This window comes from Acipenser ruthenus, chromosome 1 (assembly GCF_902713425.1).
Source record: "Acipenser ruthenus chromosome 1, fAciRut3.2 maternal haplotype, whole genome shotgun sequence".
Lineage (NCBI taxonomy): Eukaryota > Metazoa > Chordata > Actinopteri > Acipenseriformes > Acipenseridae > Acipenser > Acipenser ruthenus.
Window position 1 is genome coordinate 23,339,254 of NC_081189.1, and position 17,372 is coordinate 23,356,625.

Below are 17,372 nucleotides of genomic sequence, written 5' to 3' on the forward strand. Positions count from 1 at the left end.
CCACTTTCTTCAGTCTTGTTGCCTGCCTACATTCTTTTACTCATGACATTTTACTGTATGTCCATCAAAAATTATTATAATACAGGTCTAGAAGTAAAGAAAAGTAAATATAAATCATTGTGGCACAGCCTATTCGATTGTTATATTATAGTTATTAAATAAATATTTTGTCAACTTCAGCAAGATTTCAGATTTTGTCGACAAAATGCTTTATTCACATGGAGAGGTGTATGCTGTATCAGAGGGTTACAGTAGATTTGAGCTCTGTTCTTCCCCAGTGAAAAGCTACCCGAATACTATTAACCATGTTTATCACACAATTTCCACTTCTGTACCTAGAGTACTGTACATTATAAACACCCTCATTATCAAGTTAAGATGAGCAACACATATCATAAAGCCTAAACCGCAAAGGGATTTACAGTTCCCACGTGGCATTCAGACGAATGTAGGCTATTTGTCCATAAAGAACACATGGTATGAATTCTTAGACTTTTTTACACCAAAGAATGGTATTCAACACATTTGGTAAAGGTTTATATAGTCACTTGTATGCACACACTATGGCTGGTTAAAGGTGTATTTGATTTTTTCACATATTTTAATTAGTATGCTAGGAACCTGGGGATATAGCATATAACTGATGCTAAAAATGACACCTTTCCAATAAAGTGTCTTTCATAACCAAGAACTTGAGTTATGCAAAGCAAATGCATTTTTACAGACCTTTAATATCTTACAAACATTCAGGAAAAAGAATGCCTTACTTGTGCCCCATCTCGTGAGCGATTGTAAATGCCAGATTAAGTCCATTGTCCTCAGCAAGGATGCACTTTCTTTTCTCACTGCACATCCCACTTAAGTATGCTATACCTGTAAGAAAATAAATGTTTATCACATTAGAGGTCTGCTCAGGCCTAAATTTAAAACCAGATCCGAACCCGACCAAACAAAATCCGAACCCAACCCGAGCCATAGACCTTTGAAATATTCGCATACTCGACCCTCTCCACAAATATATTCTTAACATATGATACTGCAACCAAGTAACTTCAGGGTAAAGTATTCCTGGTTTCCAAAACATAAATAAAGAAAAAATCACTCTCAATTAATCATATCTCATTTATTTCCTTTCCTAGTAATCAGACACTGCATGATTTAAAAGAAGACGACAACAGGCTTCGTCAAAACTTTGTTACCATAAATAGCCACACAGAAGATGCTCTTGCAAATTCGCATACTCATTTTGGACAAGCCTATATCATATTAAACAGCTAAATTAACATTCAACAACAAATATTACACCACCACTATGGCTTTTAAAACAACTACCGGATGAATACATCACTTTTCAGTGTGCTGTCATATTTCAGTAATATTTTGCAAGATTTGCATTGTACAAAGCCACATGGACTTTTAGTATCGCTGAATACAAAAATGTCGTATTCATACAACAATGTTTTCCAAATAATGGATTTAGACGTACCCGTTCCAGCAACAGAACGCTCCACTGCTACACATTCTCCAAGTTTTTTTTTTTTTTCACGAGATGAACCCGCTTTATATCATGATTGTCGTGCAGGCATAATTCGTTATATAAAGCGGGTCATGATATAAACCAAGTTTCACGCTTGCCTATGAGAGCACATTACAAGTGCAAGAAAAAATTAAAACAAAGAAAACTAAGGGTGAATTAAAGAGCAGTGTTTTAATACTGTACATTTAGTCGGGTCCCGTCGGGCTCAGGTCGGGTAGCAAGGCTCTACATCACATATCCATTTTATCATAGAAGGTGCTCTTGCACAGCTGTCATCATGCCCGGCCAGACTGAAGCCTGTTCCATTGTACACATACAGCGATCTGCAGTTCAGTTGGGTTCAGCATCATCTTTGCACAGTTCCAAAATACACACTGCTTGAAGTTTTTGAAGTATTCAGAGTCTGTTGATTTTCTTCCAGCCATTACTTTATGAAACCTTGCTGACGAGTACATTTGATCTCAGAAGATAAAAACTGTCCCACAGAACTGGAATGGAAAACCACCAAGGAACATTACTGTAGACTACTGTCAATGCCTTTAACAATGCTGTACTGATCACAGCACCACATGTGACTCAGTTCCACTTAAAATGTAACACATTTAATACTCAATATAAGAATACAGCATTATCTTTGTGGGTTTGAAAAAGTGTCAATGTTATAAATTCTTATCTAGCCCGTCGTATAATTGATTTCATTTCTTGTTACAATAATCCAACGTTATTCGCTCAATTTTTCAGATAGCAATTACATTTGCCACTTAGGTCCCGGTTGGCATAGGTGACTTATAAGCGCCTAACAGCACCATTGTAAATGAAGAAGAACCACCTACTGTCCTTAGAATAGAGATACATTTCATACTTCATTCCTTTTTTTCACTAATCTTTAATCCACAAGCACTACAAATGGGGTCAGGGTGTACCTATTGGTTAGAGTTAGGATTACAGTATGCAGTGTTTTTTGTGTATCTATCCTGTATACATATATGTAGAGGCAGATGCCTCTATTTATGTCCATATTCTGATATGATCGATACTTTATACTAAAGAAGTGTAACATTATTATTATTATTTATTATTTTTTGTTTATTTAGCAGATGCCTTTATCCAAGGCGACTTACAGAGACTAGGGTGTGTGAACTATGCATCAGCTGCAGAGTCACTTACAACTACGTCTCACCCGAAAGACGGAGCACAAGGAGGTTAAGTGACTTGCTCAGGGTCACACAATGAGTCAGTGGCTGAGGTGGGATTTGAACCGGGGACCTCCTGATTACAAGCCCTTTTCTTTAACCACTGGACCACACAGCCTCCTAAACATACAGATGAGGGACAGTTTGTCTAAGACTAAAGTGTGACGTAGTTACAGGTATGGGCAATTCAATTAAATTAAGAAACGGACATGGGTTTCATCACTAAAGAAAATGTAATAATAATAATAACTTGCATTGCCATAAGTTTGCAGAAAACATATAATACGACTGCAAGGCTTACAATAAAGAAGCACATTGGTAGGGATTGTGTATCTATCAGCTTTGGAACAGATGCCTTTCATGGGACTAAAAGAACATCAAATGCAGCCCCTGTAACCGGGAATTCCACAGTTTGATAGCTACGGACACTGAAAGAGATCTGGCATACAGCACACTTCTATCTCTTTGATCAGTTCCAATTGAAAGGTGCCAGATACCGCATTCACTCCTATTGTGAAAAATCTTAGTATGGTATGAAAATATACAATAAAAAGAAATGGATTTAGAGGCAACAGAACATGAAACTACATCTGATGATTAAGCTTTTCAAATAGATCTGTTTATTACTATTTTTATTAATAGTCAGAATGTTCTATTGTTGTTGAGATTTTATCAAAATACTTTTGCCATTTAGCAACATGACTGCTATGCTTAGAACGTCCCTAGCCAATGTATTCTTCTGTTCACTAAGATTTAAATAGTTCATGAGTAGGGCTCATTGAACATTGTGTCCAATGATATTTCAGATTGAGTGACTTAACAGCCAATCACGAGAAAGCAAAGGATTACATTATTAAAAGCTTGTTTTTAATAATTGTCACTTAAATCATGTGGAAGGGCACAAGCTTAATTATGATTTACTAAAACTTATTGGACATTATCTGTAGAAGAGGCAGGATCTATCAAAGGTAAAGGAAGTTTATTTTAATTTTAAAAATGTATAACATTGATGAAATAACGGTAAGAACCACAGATGCAATATAAGTAGTATTGATTGATTAGGCAATGACAGGGGATTCCATTTTTTGCAACTGGATATCATTTTGTATAAAGTCACACTGTTAGAAGACACTGTCATTGATTGGTACTTAATAATCATAAGGAAAGGGATTGTTTCTTGTGTAATTATCATGTTTCTCGCATTTAAATGAATACCTGCAGATGTAAAAAGTCAATATAAATGGAACTGCTTCAAAATCCAAGTAACCTATAAAATAAACACGATTTGTACCTGTAAAAACATTTACCATAATTTTTCTAGTATAATGTGCACCCTTACCGTACCGTCTTCAGAAGGAAAAAGAGAAATGGCTTCCTCAGAATTACTGTTTTAATCCCTCGGTGAGCGGGACCGAGTGCGTCATCCAAGGAAGGGGCCTATCGGCAGCTCTGGTATAGAGAGCTCAGTGATACCTACCCAATGGGCAGGCATATCCCATACATAATGTCATTGGTGGTCGTCTTCGAATTGAAATGGAACCAGCATTATATTTAGCTCCTAAAATGTACAAAAATCTAACAGTGGGGAAAGGGACCACTGTATGGTAATCTTTTTTTTTACAGTTTTAGAAAACAATAGAACCTTCACATTTCATAATGAAAATCACAAACAATCCAAAATTAAATTTAGCAAAAACACACATTTTGAAAGAAATTGGTCAGAATTGCCTTACAACTCTGACCCAGCATGAGGTAGTCAAGGAATAAACAGTTGGCGGTATTCCAAAAAGAAAAAGGGTCACAGGGTTACATGAAATTCCATACATCATCACTTGTTTAAATACACATCTATCACATGCTTGCATTTACAGGGCCTTCAGTTTCAGACTACAGTCTGCATTCTCCCAGGATCAAAATCTGACTTTAATCTTTAAAATCTGCTCAATACATCAAGTGCAATTAATGTGGTGTGCCTTTACTCCTAAATACAGTTGAGCTTTTACATAAAAGACACATAAAAAAAAAACAGACTACTGGATGTAAATCAGCCAGATACTACTAACAGGCTAGTCCATGTTTATTTCATGCTTATTAATTTCATGTGTAAAGAACTGTCTAGTTTAAGAAGCCTGCTGTGTCTTTAGCGCCTGCTGTATCATGCTAAAGAAAATCATTTCTACCCTTTCTATATATCTGGGCTTTGACTTCCTGTAGCTTAACAGCACACCTGGAATCGATCCAAGGGTAAAACATTTGGGACGAATAAAGTCTTTGTTATATAAAAGCCATCTTAATCTACTTGCTGCCCTGCAACATTTCACTCTGGTGTGGTACCTGTAATGTTAGGATTGCTGCAAGACCCTTCTGAAACATTAACTTAGTATTGTGGCTCCATTTCAGAACAGAACATTTTTTACATGGATCAGCGCACTGTCACTTCCAGGTGTAATCAGCACTTTCCTTTCCTGTTCCCTTGCCCTTTGCCAGGCATTTTTGATTCATCCAGGAACATCCTTGCTTGAACAAAAGTTATTGTATTTCTTGCTCTTATTGTATTACTTGTATTGTAACACTTGAAATGTATTTGCTTACGATTGTAAGTCGCCCTGGATAAGGGCGTCTGCTAAGAAATAAATAATAATAATAATAATAATAATAACATCCAATCCATTGTATCTAAGCCTAATCCTAACCTTAAATCACAATTTTACCCCAAACCTTTAACTTAATTAAACCTTAAAGTCACCTTAGAAACGTTCAGTCAGTCAGTCAGTCCCCCAGTGGATCAATTTAAATGGTATTTCTCTATAAATTGAATGCTATGTTGGATGTTCCTGTAGCATTTAGAACCAGACAAATCTACTGTACAACTATCTGATGGCAGCACTGCATGCTGATGTTCAGTGGGTTAAAAGTATTCCTGGTGGCAGTTTCTCCTGCTTCAAGCTGGAGCTGCAGGACAAACTGGCTAACGTCCTCATTGAGACACTGTATGTATTATTTATAAAAGTAATCCCTACAAAAATATATTTTGGTATTTTGTTTCTTGAATTAATTGTAGCTTATTACTGTTTCTGCTATTTTGTTTATTTTTTAGCTATCTTAAGGTTTTCTGTCAATGGCCAAAAATCTGTGTCTGCCTTTTTTCTACAATCCAGAACGTGAATTAGTCTGTTCTTTATTGCAATGCCCACGTGTATTTCTCTGGAATTTTGATGTGGTGAAGCATTTGGAGCTGTGACAGGAATCGGGTACAAAACCACCTCAGTGAATGCTAAATAAGTAATGGTCTACAGCTATGGCCAGAAGTTATGCATCACCTTAGAATTTTAATAATAAATACGTAAGCCACAGATGCTTAAATGCAGTGGTAGTCCTGATCGTAAAATACTGTTATTTTAATTCAAAGGCCATTACACGTACCACCACACAGCAGATAAACTGGGCACCCTCACGAAACGATCACTTCTCAACTATACTGTAGTAAAATAGGATTCTGCAGCCTTGAGTAAACAGAATCATGATCATATAACAAGTTGCTTACTCAGTGACTGAGCACCATTGACATTTGTATACTGTACTTAAAATGCTCATGTGTGGAGGTGCTTTTTCTAATTGTAATGTGATGTGGCCGAGGGCAGTGTAAATGATCAGGCTGGAGTCTTGATTTACAGTTTAAAACCGGTGTTGGTTTAATTTCTTACAGTGCGGTGCGGAAACAACTGCTAATAAAACAAAAACAAAATAAGCCTAGCTCTCAGCTGGAGCACTAACTAAACAATACTTTGTGTGGTCCCTGTCTGACGTCAGGACGGATAAGCCATTTACCCAACTAAACAAATACAAATCAAAACAGTTCATATGTTCCCCCCAGAACTACACATATACTGTGATTACTTATTTGCACAGTATCGTACTGGAACAAACAGATCTCTTACTCTTTAGTTTTGATTTCTTTCTCTTACTTCTGCATTGCACACAGGCTTCCACATCTAGTGGTCAACCCGTTACACTGCAGGGAACAAAGCTCTTATTCTCATACTAACATACTGATTCTGCAGCACTTTTAAGAATCAGCCGCTTACAAGAATCAAATCAGCCGGGACGGATGTGATTCTTATAAACAGAGTGCACTGTATATGGAAAACTACAAAGCGGTATGTCATATGTCATTCAATATGTTAACGTAACATTATTCAGCAGGTTTCATTTCGACTTTATGAAGCAAAATGTGTTAATTTTATATGGTGATGCAAAACTTTGGACATATCTGTACATTATTTTGGTGTTTATAGGATGAACAGGTTATATTTATTTTGTTATATTTTATATTCAACATCCCTAAGGACATAAACAACATAGGGAATGTGGCAGTGTGCCCCGCCCGTGTGTATTTTATGTTTATATGTTGCATGTGGTGTGTTAATGTTGGTGTATAGGTATTGGTGCATGGGATATAATGGGGCTATGTGGAGCATGAGTGATTTAAAATGTATATTTGTATTTAGACACGAGGATGGCAGTAACTTCACATGCAGATAAAGGGTGTATATTATGGAAGCACGGGAAGCACAATTAGTTCACTTGCAGATGTACCGAGATTCCAACTGAATGACTGATTAGCAATCGAGTCTCGGTACAGCTGCATGAAAGATGCAGTGTTTCACTCACTCGGGGTTGTGTGTTCATGAGTGGAGGACGGGTGTGGAGAGGAGATTAAAATAAGAATAAGAAAAAAACAGAAACAATACTTGTTTGTGGAGCGTTCGTCCACCGTTTGTTTGTCTGTTTTGGCCACCGCGCCGTTTGTTTTGTTCAGTGTTTTGTTTTCTGTTTAAACCTTTTATTTGCAATAAACTGGCGCAAGCAAGAGCATTCACCATTTCACCTGGCAGTACTGTATGTTTCTTCCGGGTCTGACGTCACCGCTCAAGCCATCCTGTGACAGGGGGAAATGTAAGGGTCTCTGCTTTGACAGTGCAGTTACTTTGTAATACTGTTTTTGTATGATACCCACAATCGAACTTGACAATATAATTATATAATACAATTATTAATATCTCAACCCGTTTGAGCATCCAGAAATCAAAAACTCCCATGACTACAATGTGGAAGTCATATTCGATCAAAAACAAAATTGAAGGGTACCGTCAGATTTTCTTAAAGAGTAAGTAGTGTGTTTCTGAAAAATATAGTGTTACCTGTTTGACAATGTGGGCAATAATCCTTACACTATCAGTGCACTAGAGTGGACATTTTGAATTTTGGACATTTAAGGGCAGGGTCAATCGCTTTCTCTCGATAAAAGTAGCTGTAAAAACCCATGTAAACCAGAGCAGGTATCGTGCTTGTGGCTCACGAGGTTTTAGCAGTCAAGATCCAGTTTTTCTGACTTAATATCAGGTAATCTAAAGCAGAAAGGCCATACAAAACATAGACCCCCCCCCCCCCTCAGCACACACACACACACACACACACACTGTGCATTTATGGACTACTTCAACACTAGAACCGCTGCGGTTATACTCATACCTACAACCACCGGTACATTTTAAACAGCCTGCAGCTTTGCAGTTTCCTTGTCAAAATGTTTCTGCTGAAGCGCTGTGGCTAGCTTCAAGATTAAATCTCTCCTACCTTGTACAAAACAAAGGAATTGATGGCTGCTAAGTCCAGTCGAGATAACAACAGGCTTGTATAATATATATATATATATATATATATATATATATATATATATATATATATATATTAGGGAGGCATCTGATTGGCCCCAAATTTATTCTGCAGCATGACAATGACCCCAAACATACAGCGAAAGTCATTAAGAACTATCTTCAGTGTAAAGAAGAACAAGGAGTCCTGGAAGTGATGGTATGGCCCCCACAGAGCCCTGATCTCAACATCATCGAGTCTGTCTGGGATTACATGAAGAGAGAGAAGCAACTGAGCCTGTCTAAATCCACAGAAGAACTGCTGAGTTCCTTCAAAAACTGTGAGCAAGTGTACCTAGAAGAATTGATGCTGTTTTGAAGGCAAAGGGTGGTCACACCAAATATGGATTTGATTTAGATTTTTCTTCTGTTCACTCACTTTGCATTTAGTTAATTGATAAATATAATCTATTAACATGTCTATTTTTGAAAGCATTCTTACTTTACAGCATTTTTTCACACCTGCCTAAAACCTTTGCACAGTACTGTATATATAAATAAAACTGAATATTGTAGGTTATATTCAAAATAAAAACATGTATTGTAAAAGGCGGTTCTAGTGTTAATGAAATGTAACTTTTAGATGTTCCACAAACACACACACACACACAAATACAAATTCTAAGTAGTAAAACTTGTAGAAATTATATTTTATATAATTGTGTGCGTGTGTGTGTGTGTGTGTGTGTGTTAGAAAGGTAACCAGACAAACAAGTAGCTAATGCGTGGCGTAATTCAGAATGTGCGCGACAACACGTGAATTAATTTCTCTTGTTAAATGTTTTTATCTTCATGGCAAGGTATGAAGCTCTCCTCACGATATTCAGAGTCGTTCTTTACCTACTTAGTAAGCAGACATGGGCATTTAAATTTTCCCTCCCCTAAATTACTATTAATTGAGTAATCCAAATTAGTACGGATGATTTTTTTTTCGTAAATCAGAGCTACATAGCAACGCATTTCCTGAAAAGTACGGCAAACAGGTCGTGAGGAAAACTGTCCTGACCTGTGTATGTAAACGCTGCCATTGTTCAGCTTGTACACTGAAACGTGTACATGGTGCTACTCAACCGTTCTGTTATTATATGATCTTGAATTTATAAAACATTAGTTTGTTCCACACTTATTCGCATTCATTCTCAACTCTAATTCATCATCAACAGACACTTAAGATGTCAACCAACCATCTAGTTAAAATGATGTGCAGTATATGTTAAAGCTGATATGACACATTATGTGGAAATACATGAAGCAAGTTTCGTATAAACATTCGTTTAAACTCTGTGATGGATTACAACCTTGCCTGACCCAAGTTCTTTGAGAACAAACAAAAAAAGTTGAAACCATATGGAGAAAAATGTCTTCTCATGAAAAAATGGCTGTGGTAACCCTAAGGCACTTTTCAGACACATCAGATAGAATATGCTTATACCAATGATATTTATTCTGGATTTTAACCTCTGCAGTTTGCAACCTTAGGTGGTCTTCCTTTATGTGGAGGCCACTGTGAAAAAAGGAGGAAAGAGTAGGCGCAGCCAGGTAGCAATATACTGTATGTGATAACAACTCTCCCAATATGAATAGCAAGGCTTCTCAAAACTGTCGACATCTTTAATATATATACAATTACATTTTAACAATACCACACAGAACAAAATAGATTGATGGTAGTTTAAACAACAGAATGACATTCATCTTTCTCATATATTACGACATTGCAATAATATAATGGAAACTATAATACGATCCAAAATGGAAAATTACCAATATATATGGTAACAGTATCCTGGGAGACAGTCAGCATGGTTTTAAGGAAACCTTAAACGAACCTGCTTGATTTTTTTGAGGATGCAACATCGACAATGGATAATTGCAAAGCATACGACATGGTTTATTTAGATTTCCAGAAAGCTTTTGACAAAGTCCTGCATAAAAGATTAATTCTCAAACTGAACGCAGTAGGGATTCAAGGAAATGCATGCACATGGATTAGGGAGTGGTTAACATGTAGAAAACAGAAAGTACTGATTAGAGGAGAAACCTCAAAATGGAACGAGGTAACCAGTGGTGTACCACAGGAATCAGTATTAGGTCCTCTGCTATTCCTAATCTACATTAATGATTTAGATTCTGGTATAGTAAGCAAACTTGTTAAATTTGCAGACGACACAAAAATAGGAGGAGTGGCAAACACTGTTGCAGCAGCAAAGGTCATTCAAAATATATATACTGTATATAAAGAAACAAGGACCAGGGGTCACAAATGGAGATTAGATAAAGGGGCATTCAGAACAGAAAATAGAAGGCACTATTTTACACAGAGAATTGTGAGGGTCTGGAACCAACTCCCCAGTAATGTTGTTGAAGCTGACACCCTGGGATCATTCAAGAAGCTGCTTGATGAGATTCTGGGATCAATAAGCTACTAACAACCAAACGAGCAAGATGGGCTGAATGGCCTCCTCTCGTTTGTAAACTTTCTTATGTTCTTATGTTCTTAAAATGATCTAGACAGCATTCAGAACTGGGCAGACACATGGCAAAAGTATAAGTGTAAGGTACTGCACGCAGGCAATAAAAGTGTGCATTATAAATATCATATGGGAGATGTAGAGCTGTATCAAGAAGGATAAACTTGTTTAAGTCCAATCATTTTGTTGGAAAAAAAATAACTCACGAATGTTTGACTTTTGGCAATCTGGTGTTTGTAACTGATTTGGGAAGATATATTCAAAATGCATTACATAGTTACGAGTTACAGTCCAGACAAAGGTATAAGTGAATGAATGTGATAGGTATACTTGATCAGGCATACTTTTGCTTGAAATAAGGTGGTTCAACGTGTGAATCTCAGCTTAGTTCAGCAAATGGATGCTGTTTCATGCACAAAAAGAAGGCAGTGTCTCCATGAAATTTGTGTCCATATAAAGTGTTTTATGAAGTATACACTGAGAGAAACCAAGGCTGGAAATAATGGGGAAAGAGCATGAACTTTCAGCCTTTCACTGCACCAGAATGTTTTTTACTTGAGAATTTTATTGCTAGTCATCAATCTTTCAATAGCTACTAGCTAACATGGGTTTTCAGGCTGATCAAACTCATGTGTTGACAGTGGTGGCATAGAATTTCTTACTCTTCAAAGGTAGCTCAAAATGCATCACAATTACTTCAGAACAGCTGGGGTTTCCGTAGAAACTTGGGATGGCTACACTCAACACTCTATTAATATTAAAACAGTATAAGCAGTGGAACTATCCTGTGTTGCATGACTCATACTAAAACCAATACATCTTCATTAAGGATCATTCAGAAATGTACTTACATGCTTATTTGGTAATTACATTACAGTTATATTCTCACTTCCATTCACATCTATGAAACAGAGCAGTACGGTTTTCTGTCTATGAACCGACTGCATTGCTGTGCTCCCAGCAGTCGGATTAGCTGGCTTTATACAACACTGAAGGGCGTTTCCGTCGTTCGGAGCACAGATAGCCATTCATTTACTGTATTGTGCAGGAGCTGCATAAATCCAGACCAGCCATTTAAATACCAGAGTACATATCCTCAACCATGCTGTTATACTGCAAATTGTGTAATTATACCTGCTTTACAATTCATTTAGACATTTTACTGTAGATGTGCCACAGTTTTGTTCAAATGCTGTTTTTTTTCGTTACTGAAGTTCTTGGCTCTGCTGATTCTGCCTTATGTAATTATTGCTGAGGGAGCTAGGCACTGCAACCGTATTATTCCATGTATAAACTGACTGCTCTGCTAATAAGCAGCTGAGTTGCTATATTGAACCTTTGGAAAATGAGTTGTAACTCACAGCTTCCTTGGCTTTTAAACTGCAGATAGAGCATTGATTTCTTGTGATGTAGCCTTCTCCAACAAACATGGTCAACAACGTGACTCTCCAAATAATATAACTACTGATAAGATAACCAGCAGGATGGTCTTCCATGCCTTGCACACCTTCTATGATTATACCAAAAAATTACATGTTAAAAATAATAATGGTTTAAAGCAATTTTTTCTAATCTTAATTTGATAATTGATTTGTTAATCCTTCACATTTAGATAGTCTTCTGTGAATCTGGGTTAGAGTAACAAGCATATTTCCATTGCCTTATCCATGAAGCCCATATAATTATGGATCTACCAGACAGTCAAAGATTTTGCTAATTTATACAACTTTTATGCAACTCTACTTGCACTGCAAAAATCTTGCACATATTCGCAAGTCTGTGGAATTCAAAAGTGTTGGGGAAGTGGTAATATTGAAGGGCTGTGGAAATGAATACATTTAAATGAATCTAAACAGGAAATTAATCGCTCAGGCTACACCCAACTGATGCAATGTGTTTGCTTAAAAAGGTGAGACAATGGCTCAAAGTGTTCATAAGCATAGAAAGGGCAACATTACTGAAACATGTATTATAATAGTAGCTCACAATGTTTTAGAAGATGAAGACAAGTTGTTTAGAAAGGAAAAAACTAAAAAATCCCAGTTGAGAAAAATACGATTTGGCACTGAACAATGTGGAACGTATTAAAAACTATACCACATGATTACTACGTCACTATAGTCTATATACAGTGCATGTAGAAAGTCTTCACCCCCTTGAACTTTTTTCACATTTTGTTGTGTTAGTGCCTCAGTTTCATGCTTTTAAATGATGATTTTTTTCCACTTATCTACACCACCATACTCCACACTGTTAAGGGGAGGTAAAAAAAATTATATATTAAAAATACAAAACTAAAAGATCATACTTGGATAAGTCTCTATCCCCCCTGAGTTAATACTTGGTGGAAGCACCTTTGGCAGCAATTACAGCTGTGAGTCTGTTGGGATAGGTGTCTACCAACTTTGCACACCTAGATTTGGCAATATTTGACCATTCTTCTTTACAGAACTGTTCAAGCTCTGTCAAGTTCCTTGGGGAGCTTTGATGGACAGCAATCTTCAAGTCATGCCATAAATTTTCGATTGGATTTAGGTCGGGGCTCTGACTAGGCCACTCAAGGACATTTACCTTTTTGTTCCTTAGCCACTCCAGTGTAGCTTTGGCTGTGTGTTTTGGGTCGTTGTCATACTGAAAGGTGAACTTCTGTCCCAGTTTCAGCTTTCTTGCAGAGGGCAGCAGGTTTTCCTCAAGGACTTCTCTGTACTTTGCTCCATTAATTTCCCCTTCTATCCTGACAAGTGCCCCAGTCCCTACCGATGAGAAACATCCCCATAACATGATGCTGCCACCATCACCATGCTTCACAGTAGGGATGGTGTTCTTTGGGTGATGCGTTGTGTTGGGTTTGCGCCAAAAAGTTCCATTTTAGTTTTGTCAGCTTTCTTGAGTAATGGCTTCCTTCTTGCCACCCTACCATACAGGCCAGATTTGTGGAGTGCTTGGGATATTGTTGTCACATGCACACTTTGACCAGTCTTGGCCATAAAAGCCTGTAGCTCTTGCAAAGTTGCCATTGGCCTCTTGGTAGCCTCTCTGATCAGTCTTCTTGCTCGGTCATCCAGTTTGGTGGGACGGCCTGATCTAGGCAGTGTGCCATACACCTTCCACTTCTTAAAAATCATCTTGACCATGCTCCAAGGGATATTCAAGGCCTTTGATATTTTTTTATACCCATCCCCTGATCTGTGCCTTTCAACAACTTTGTCCCGGAGTTCTTTTGAAAGCGTCTTGGTGCTCATGGTTGAGTCTTTGCTTTGAAATGCACTACCCAGCAGAGGGAACCTACAGGAACTGCTGAATTTATCCTGAAATCATGTGAATCACTACAATTTAACACAGGTGGAGGCCACTTAACTTGGTGTGTGATTTTGAAGGTGATTGGTTACACCTGAGCTAATTTAGGATTGCTATTACAAGGGGAGTGGACATTTATCCAACCAAGCTATTTCAGTTTTTATTTTTAATTAATTTTCTACAAATTTCTAGAATATTTTTTTCACTTGGAAGTTGTGGCGTAGGATGTGTAGATAAATTTAAAAAAAAACTATTTTAATGCATTTTAATTCCAGGCTATAAGGCAACAAAAGGTGAACATTTTGAAAGGGGGTGTAGACTTTCTATAGGCACTGTATAAAAAATATTAGCATTTTCATATTTTTTAATCAATCAAAATACTCCAGGACCAAGACAAACCTTTCTGGATGGGGTGCTAAATCAATGTGAAATGTCTAATTATACTACACGATTAAAGAATTATGAACTAATATAATGATAATATACTGACAATCCTGTGGTATACTTTTCAAGACGTTTTACACTGTTTTAGGGTCTGGGCAGTTTTGTCTTCGTCTGGTTTTCATCCACTCTCCAGATAACGTAATGCTCTTTCAACTGTTCCACGAGTTAAAGATAATATTAAAAAATGATACAACAATTAGTGAATGTGTCATTTTTTATAGATATTTAACCATGAAAATAATTAATTTTTGTATATTTAGCGACTGTATCTCTCAGTTTTCTCTTTTTTCCCCCTTGTTGCTGTTGTTCAGTCAGCATTTGAAAATATACATTTTAAAACGCTATCTTGACTACGAACATTCACACAATCAATCACCCTTTAAATAGTATTTTAGCTTGTTTGCGAATTAGTGGAGTCAAATACATGCAACAAGTTTGCCCCCAACATTGTGATTTGCGGAAAACTTATTTTTTGAATTTCGGTGAACATTTAATTATTCACAACTCCTCCAGAGTTGAGGAAAAAACCCTTGTGATTAAAAAAAAAGAAAACATCCCTACAACTGCCCTTGCGAAACTCGCATCTCTTTTGAATATCTGGCCCAATGTGTCTTAAAGAATTTGTTGTTGATAATAAATATTATTAGTTCATTTTTTGTAGTAAAAAGGTATTCTGATGAAGCAAGGACGTGATTATCATCTGTTCACAGAAAACAAAACATTATTGATAAATATTTAGAAATATTTAGAAGATATTAAAATCAAGCAGAACATGCTGTTTTAATGGTTACTAAGCCATTGTCTAAAAGCACATAAATCTGGGTATACTAGATACATTTTAGAACATTTGCATATTACTCTTGCCAGTAATGATTTGAAGAGGATCCCACTTCTTTATAACTAAATTAACACTATGAGTGTGTTTTATTAACTGAAAATATTTCGTAATATAACAGAATTCTAGGTTTTGGTTATGATAGGAACCTTTAGCTTTTAAAGTGCATAAGGAACATTTCGTCCTGGAACCCTTTATGGTGCATGCCTAGATAAGATCTACTATGCAAGAACTAAATTGTTTAACTTGACAAGCTCTTACAAGTTTGCTGATAATTCGAGGAATTACCGGATTCTATTTAGGCTACCATGCATTTCAACAAAGAGCACATCTAGATAAAATTCCCTTTATACTATGTGGATTTTTATTCCCTGAATGTCATTCGTGACCATTATCCTATAGAGCCCTCCATATTGAACATCAACAAGCTACTGTAGATTTACAGCCTTCAACTAATTCTAAAAATGTACTGCGCTCCAGGAATGCTGAGTTTTCTGATAGTGTGAAATGTTTCTGTGTGACCTTCAGAAATGAGCTTTCAACCTAAATAAATAGTGTGGTAAAATTATTTTCTACCTGCAACAGTGAATGAATGATTCTCTATCTTTTTTTTTTTTTTTTTTTTTTTTAATAAGCATCGTTTTTGCTTATATCTACTTATAACAATACATTTGGACAGGCTAATTGCCATAGCAATTTTATACTCCTACTGATTAAGGGAAATTTCAATGCAGCATTAGATGATATTATTATTTCCTCCACTGACTACCTGTGAGGTAAAGCATTCATTGAAGCCAGCCAGAGAAGGAAATATCAGCGGTGTTAATCTCCAACAGCACTGTAATAAAATTCTTAATAAAACAAAGAAAAACAACAAAGTGGTCATTACTCCAGTGAAGCTTACCCCGCTGGACAATTTAATAAAACTCTAACCTTTAAGTTGCTCACGGAAAGGAAGTTTACAAGAGCTGTGCCAAGCCTGTTAACAATGGCTATAATGTCGTTTCAGAGCAAAAGCAGGAGGGAAATTATTTGTTCACTTTTTGGCTATACTTCATTTATTCAGTTATGCATGTTTCCAAAGAGGTCTTGTGCCAATATTGCCAAGGGATGTTTCATGAAAAGAGTTTGCCATAGTTCTAGGCCGCAAGCTCTTCTATCTCTAACTCTGGCGGATCTTACACAGTCACAAAGCAGATAGGAGCCTGGTTCTTTTTCAAACAAAGTTCAAATCGTTAAAAAAAATAAAATAAATAATTCAGCACCACAGCAAGTGATGTTGGGGTCTGGGAACACAGATATTTTAGGCAGAAGTCACACTTCTGTCCCAGTTCCAGTGAAACTTCAAACAGTTTAAGAGTGACTGGAAATCTTGAATAAGAAAATGTACTGTAATAATCAGTTAAATAAATAAAAACCTTCAATGGGGTTTGAGGGTTAATTCAGTAGCCTGTCATGCCTTTCACTTTTGGATGATTGGGTTCAAATCCAACATATTGAGTTGAGTCCATCCAGCCCCTAGTGGACAGTAGTCCAATTCACAAAACCACCCCATATTTTGGCACGGCTGGCCAATTATTTTAGCAAAATGTCAACAAAACATATACATGTTCAGGTCTTTGAACTGAGAAACCAAAAAAAGCTGGTGTTTACTTACCTACAGTGTCACATGGTTCATCTTTATGTACGCAGAAATCCTTTCTGAAACATAAAAGAAAAACCTCAGTAGAGTCCCAAAGCAGACCCGCAATGATTTATCTGACTAATTTACACATAATTTGTATGGCTCAGTGAGTAACTACAAGGCTTCTTTATTTTATTCAGTGGCACTGCACAGTAAATGGATAGGATTAACATGGATATTTTATCACTCGTCTCTCC

At 36.8% G+C, this 17,372-nt stretch overlaps 1 protein-coding gene across 1 annotated transcript in view; it reads right to left on the minus strand.

Annotated features, from left to right (window-relative positions):
* The window catches only part of LOC117973137 (A disintegrin and metalloproteinase with thrombospondin motifs 19-like), a 109,935-nt gene that overhangs the window by 78,462 nt on the left and 14,101 nt on the right, over nt 1-17,372 (minus strand). The window contains exons 7-8 of the mRNA XM_059022272.1: nt 17,149-17,192; nt 768-873 (exon numbers count right to left, since the gene is read on the minus strand). Of these exons, the coding sequence (XP_058878255.1) occupies nt 768-873; nt 17,149-17,192 (150 nt within the window). The remainder of the gene's footprint in view (nt 1-767; nt 874-17,148; nt 17,193-17,372) is intronic.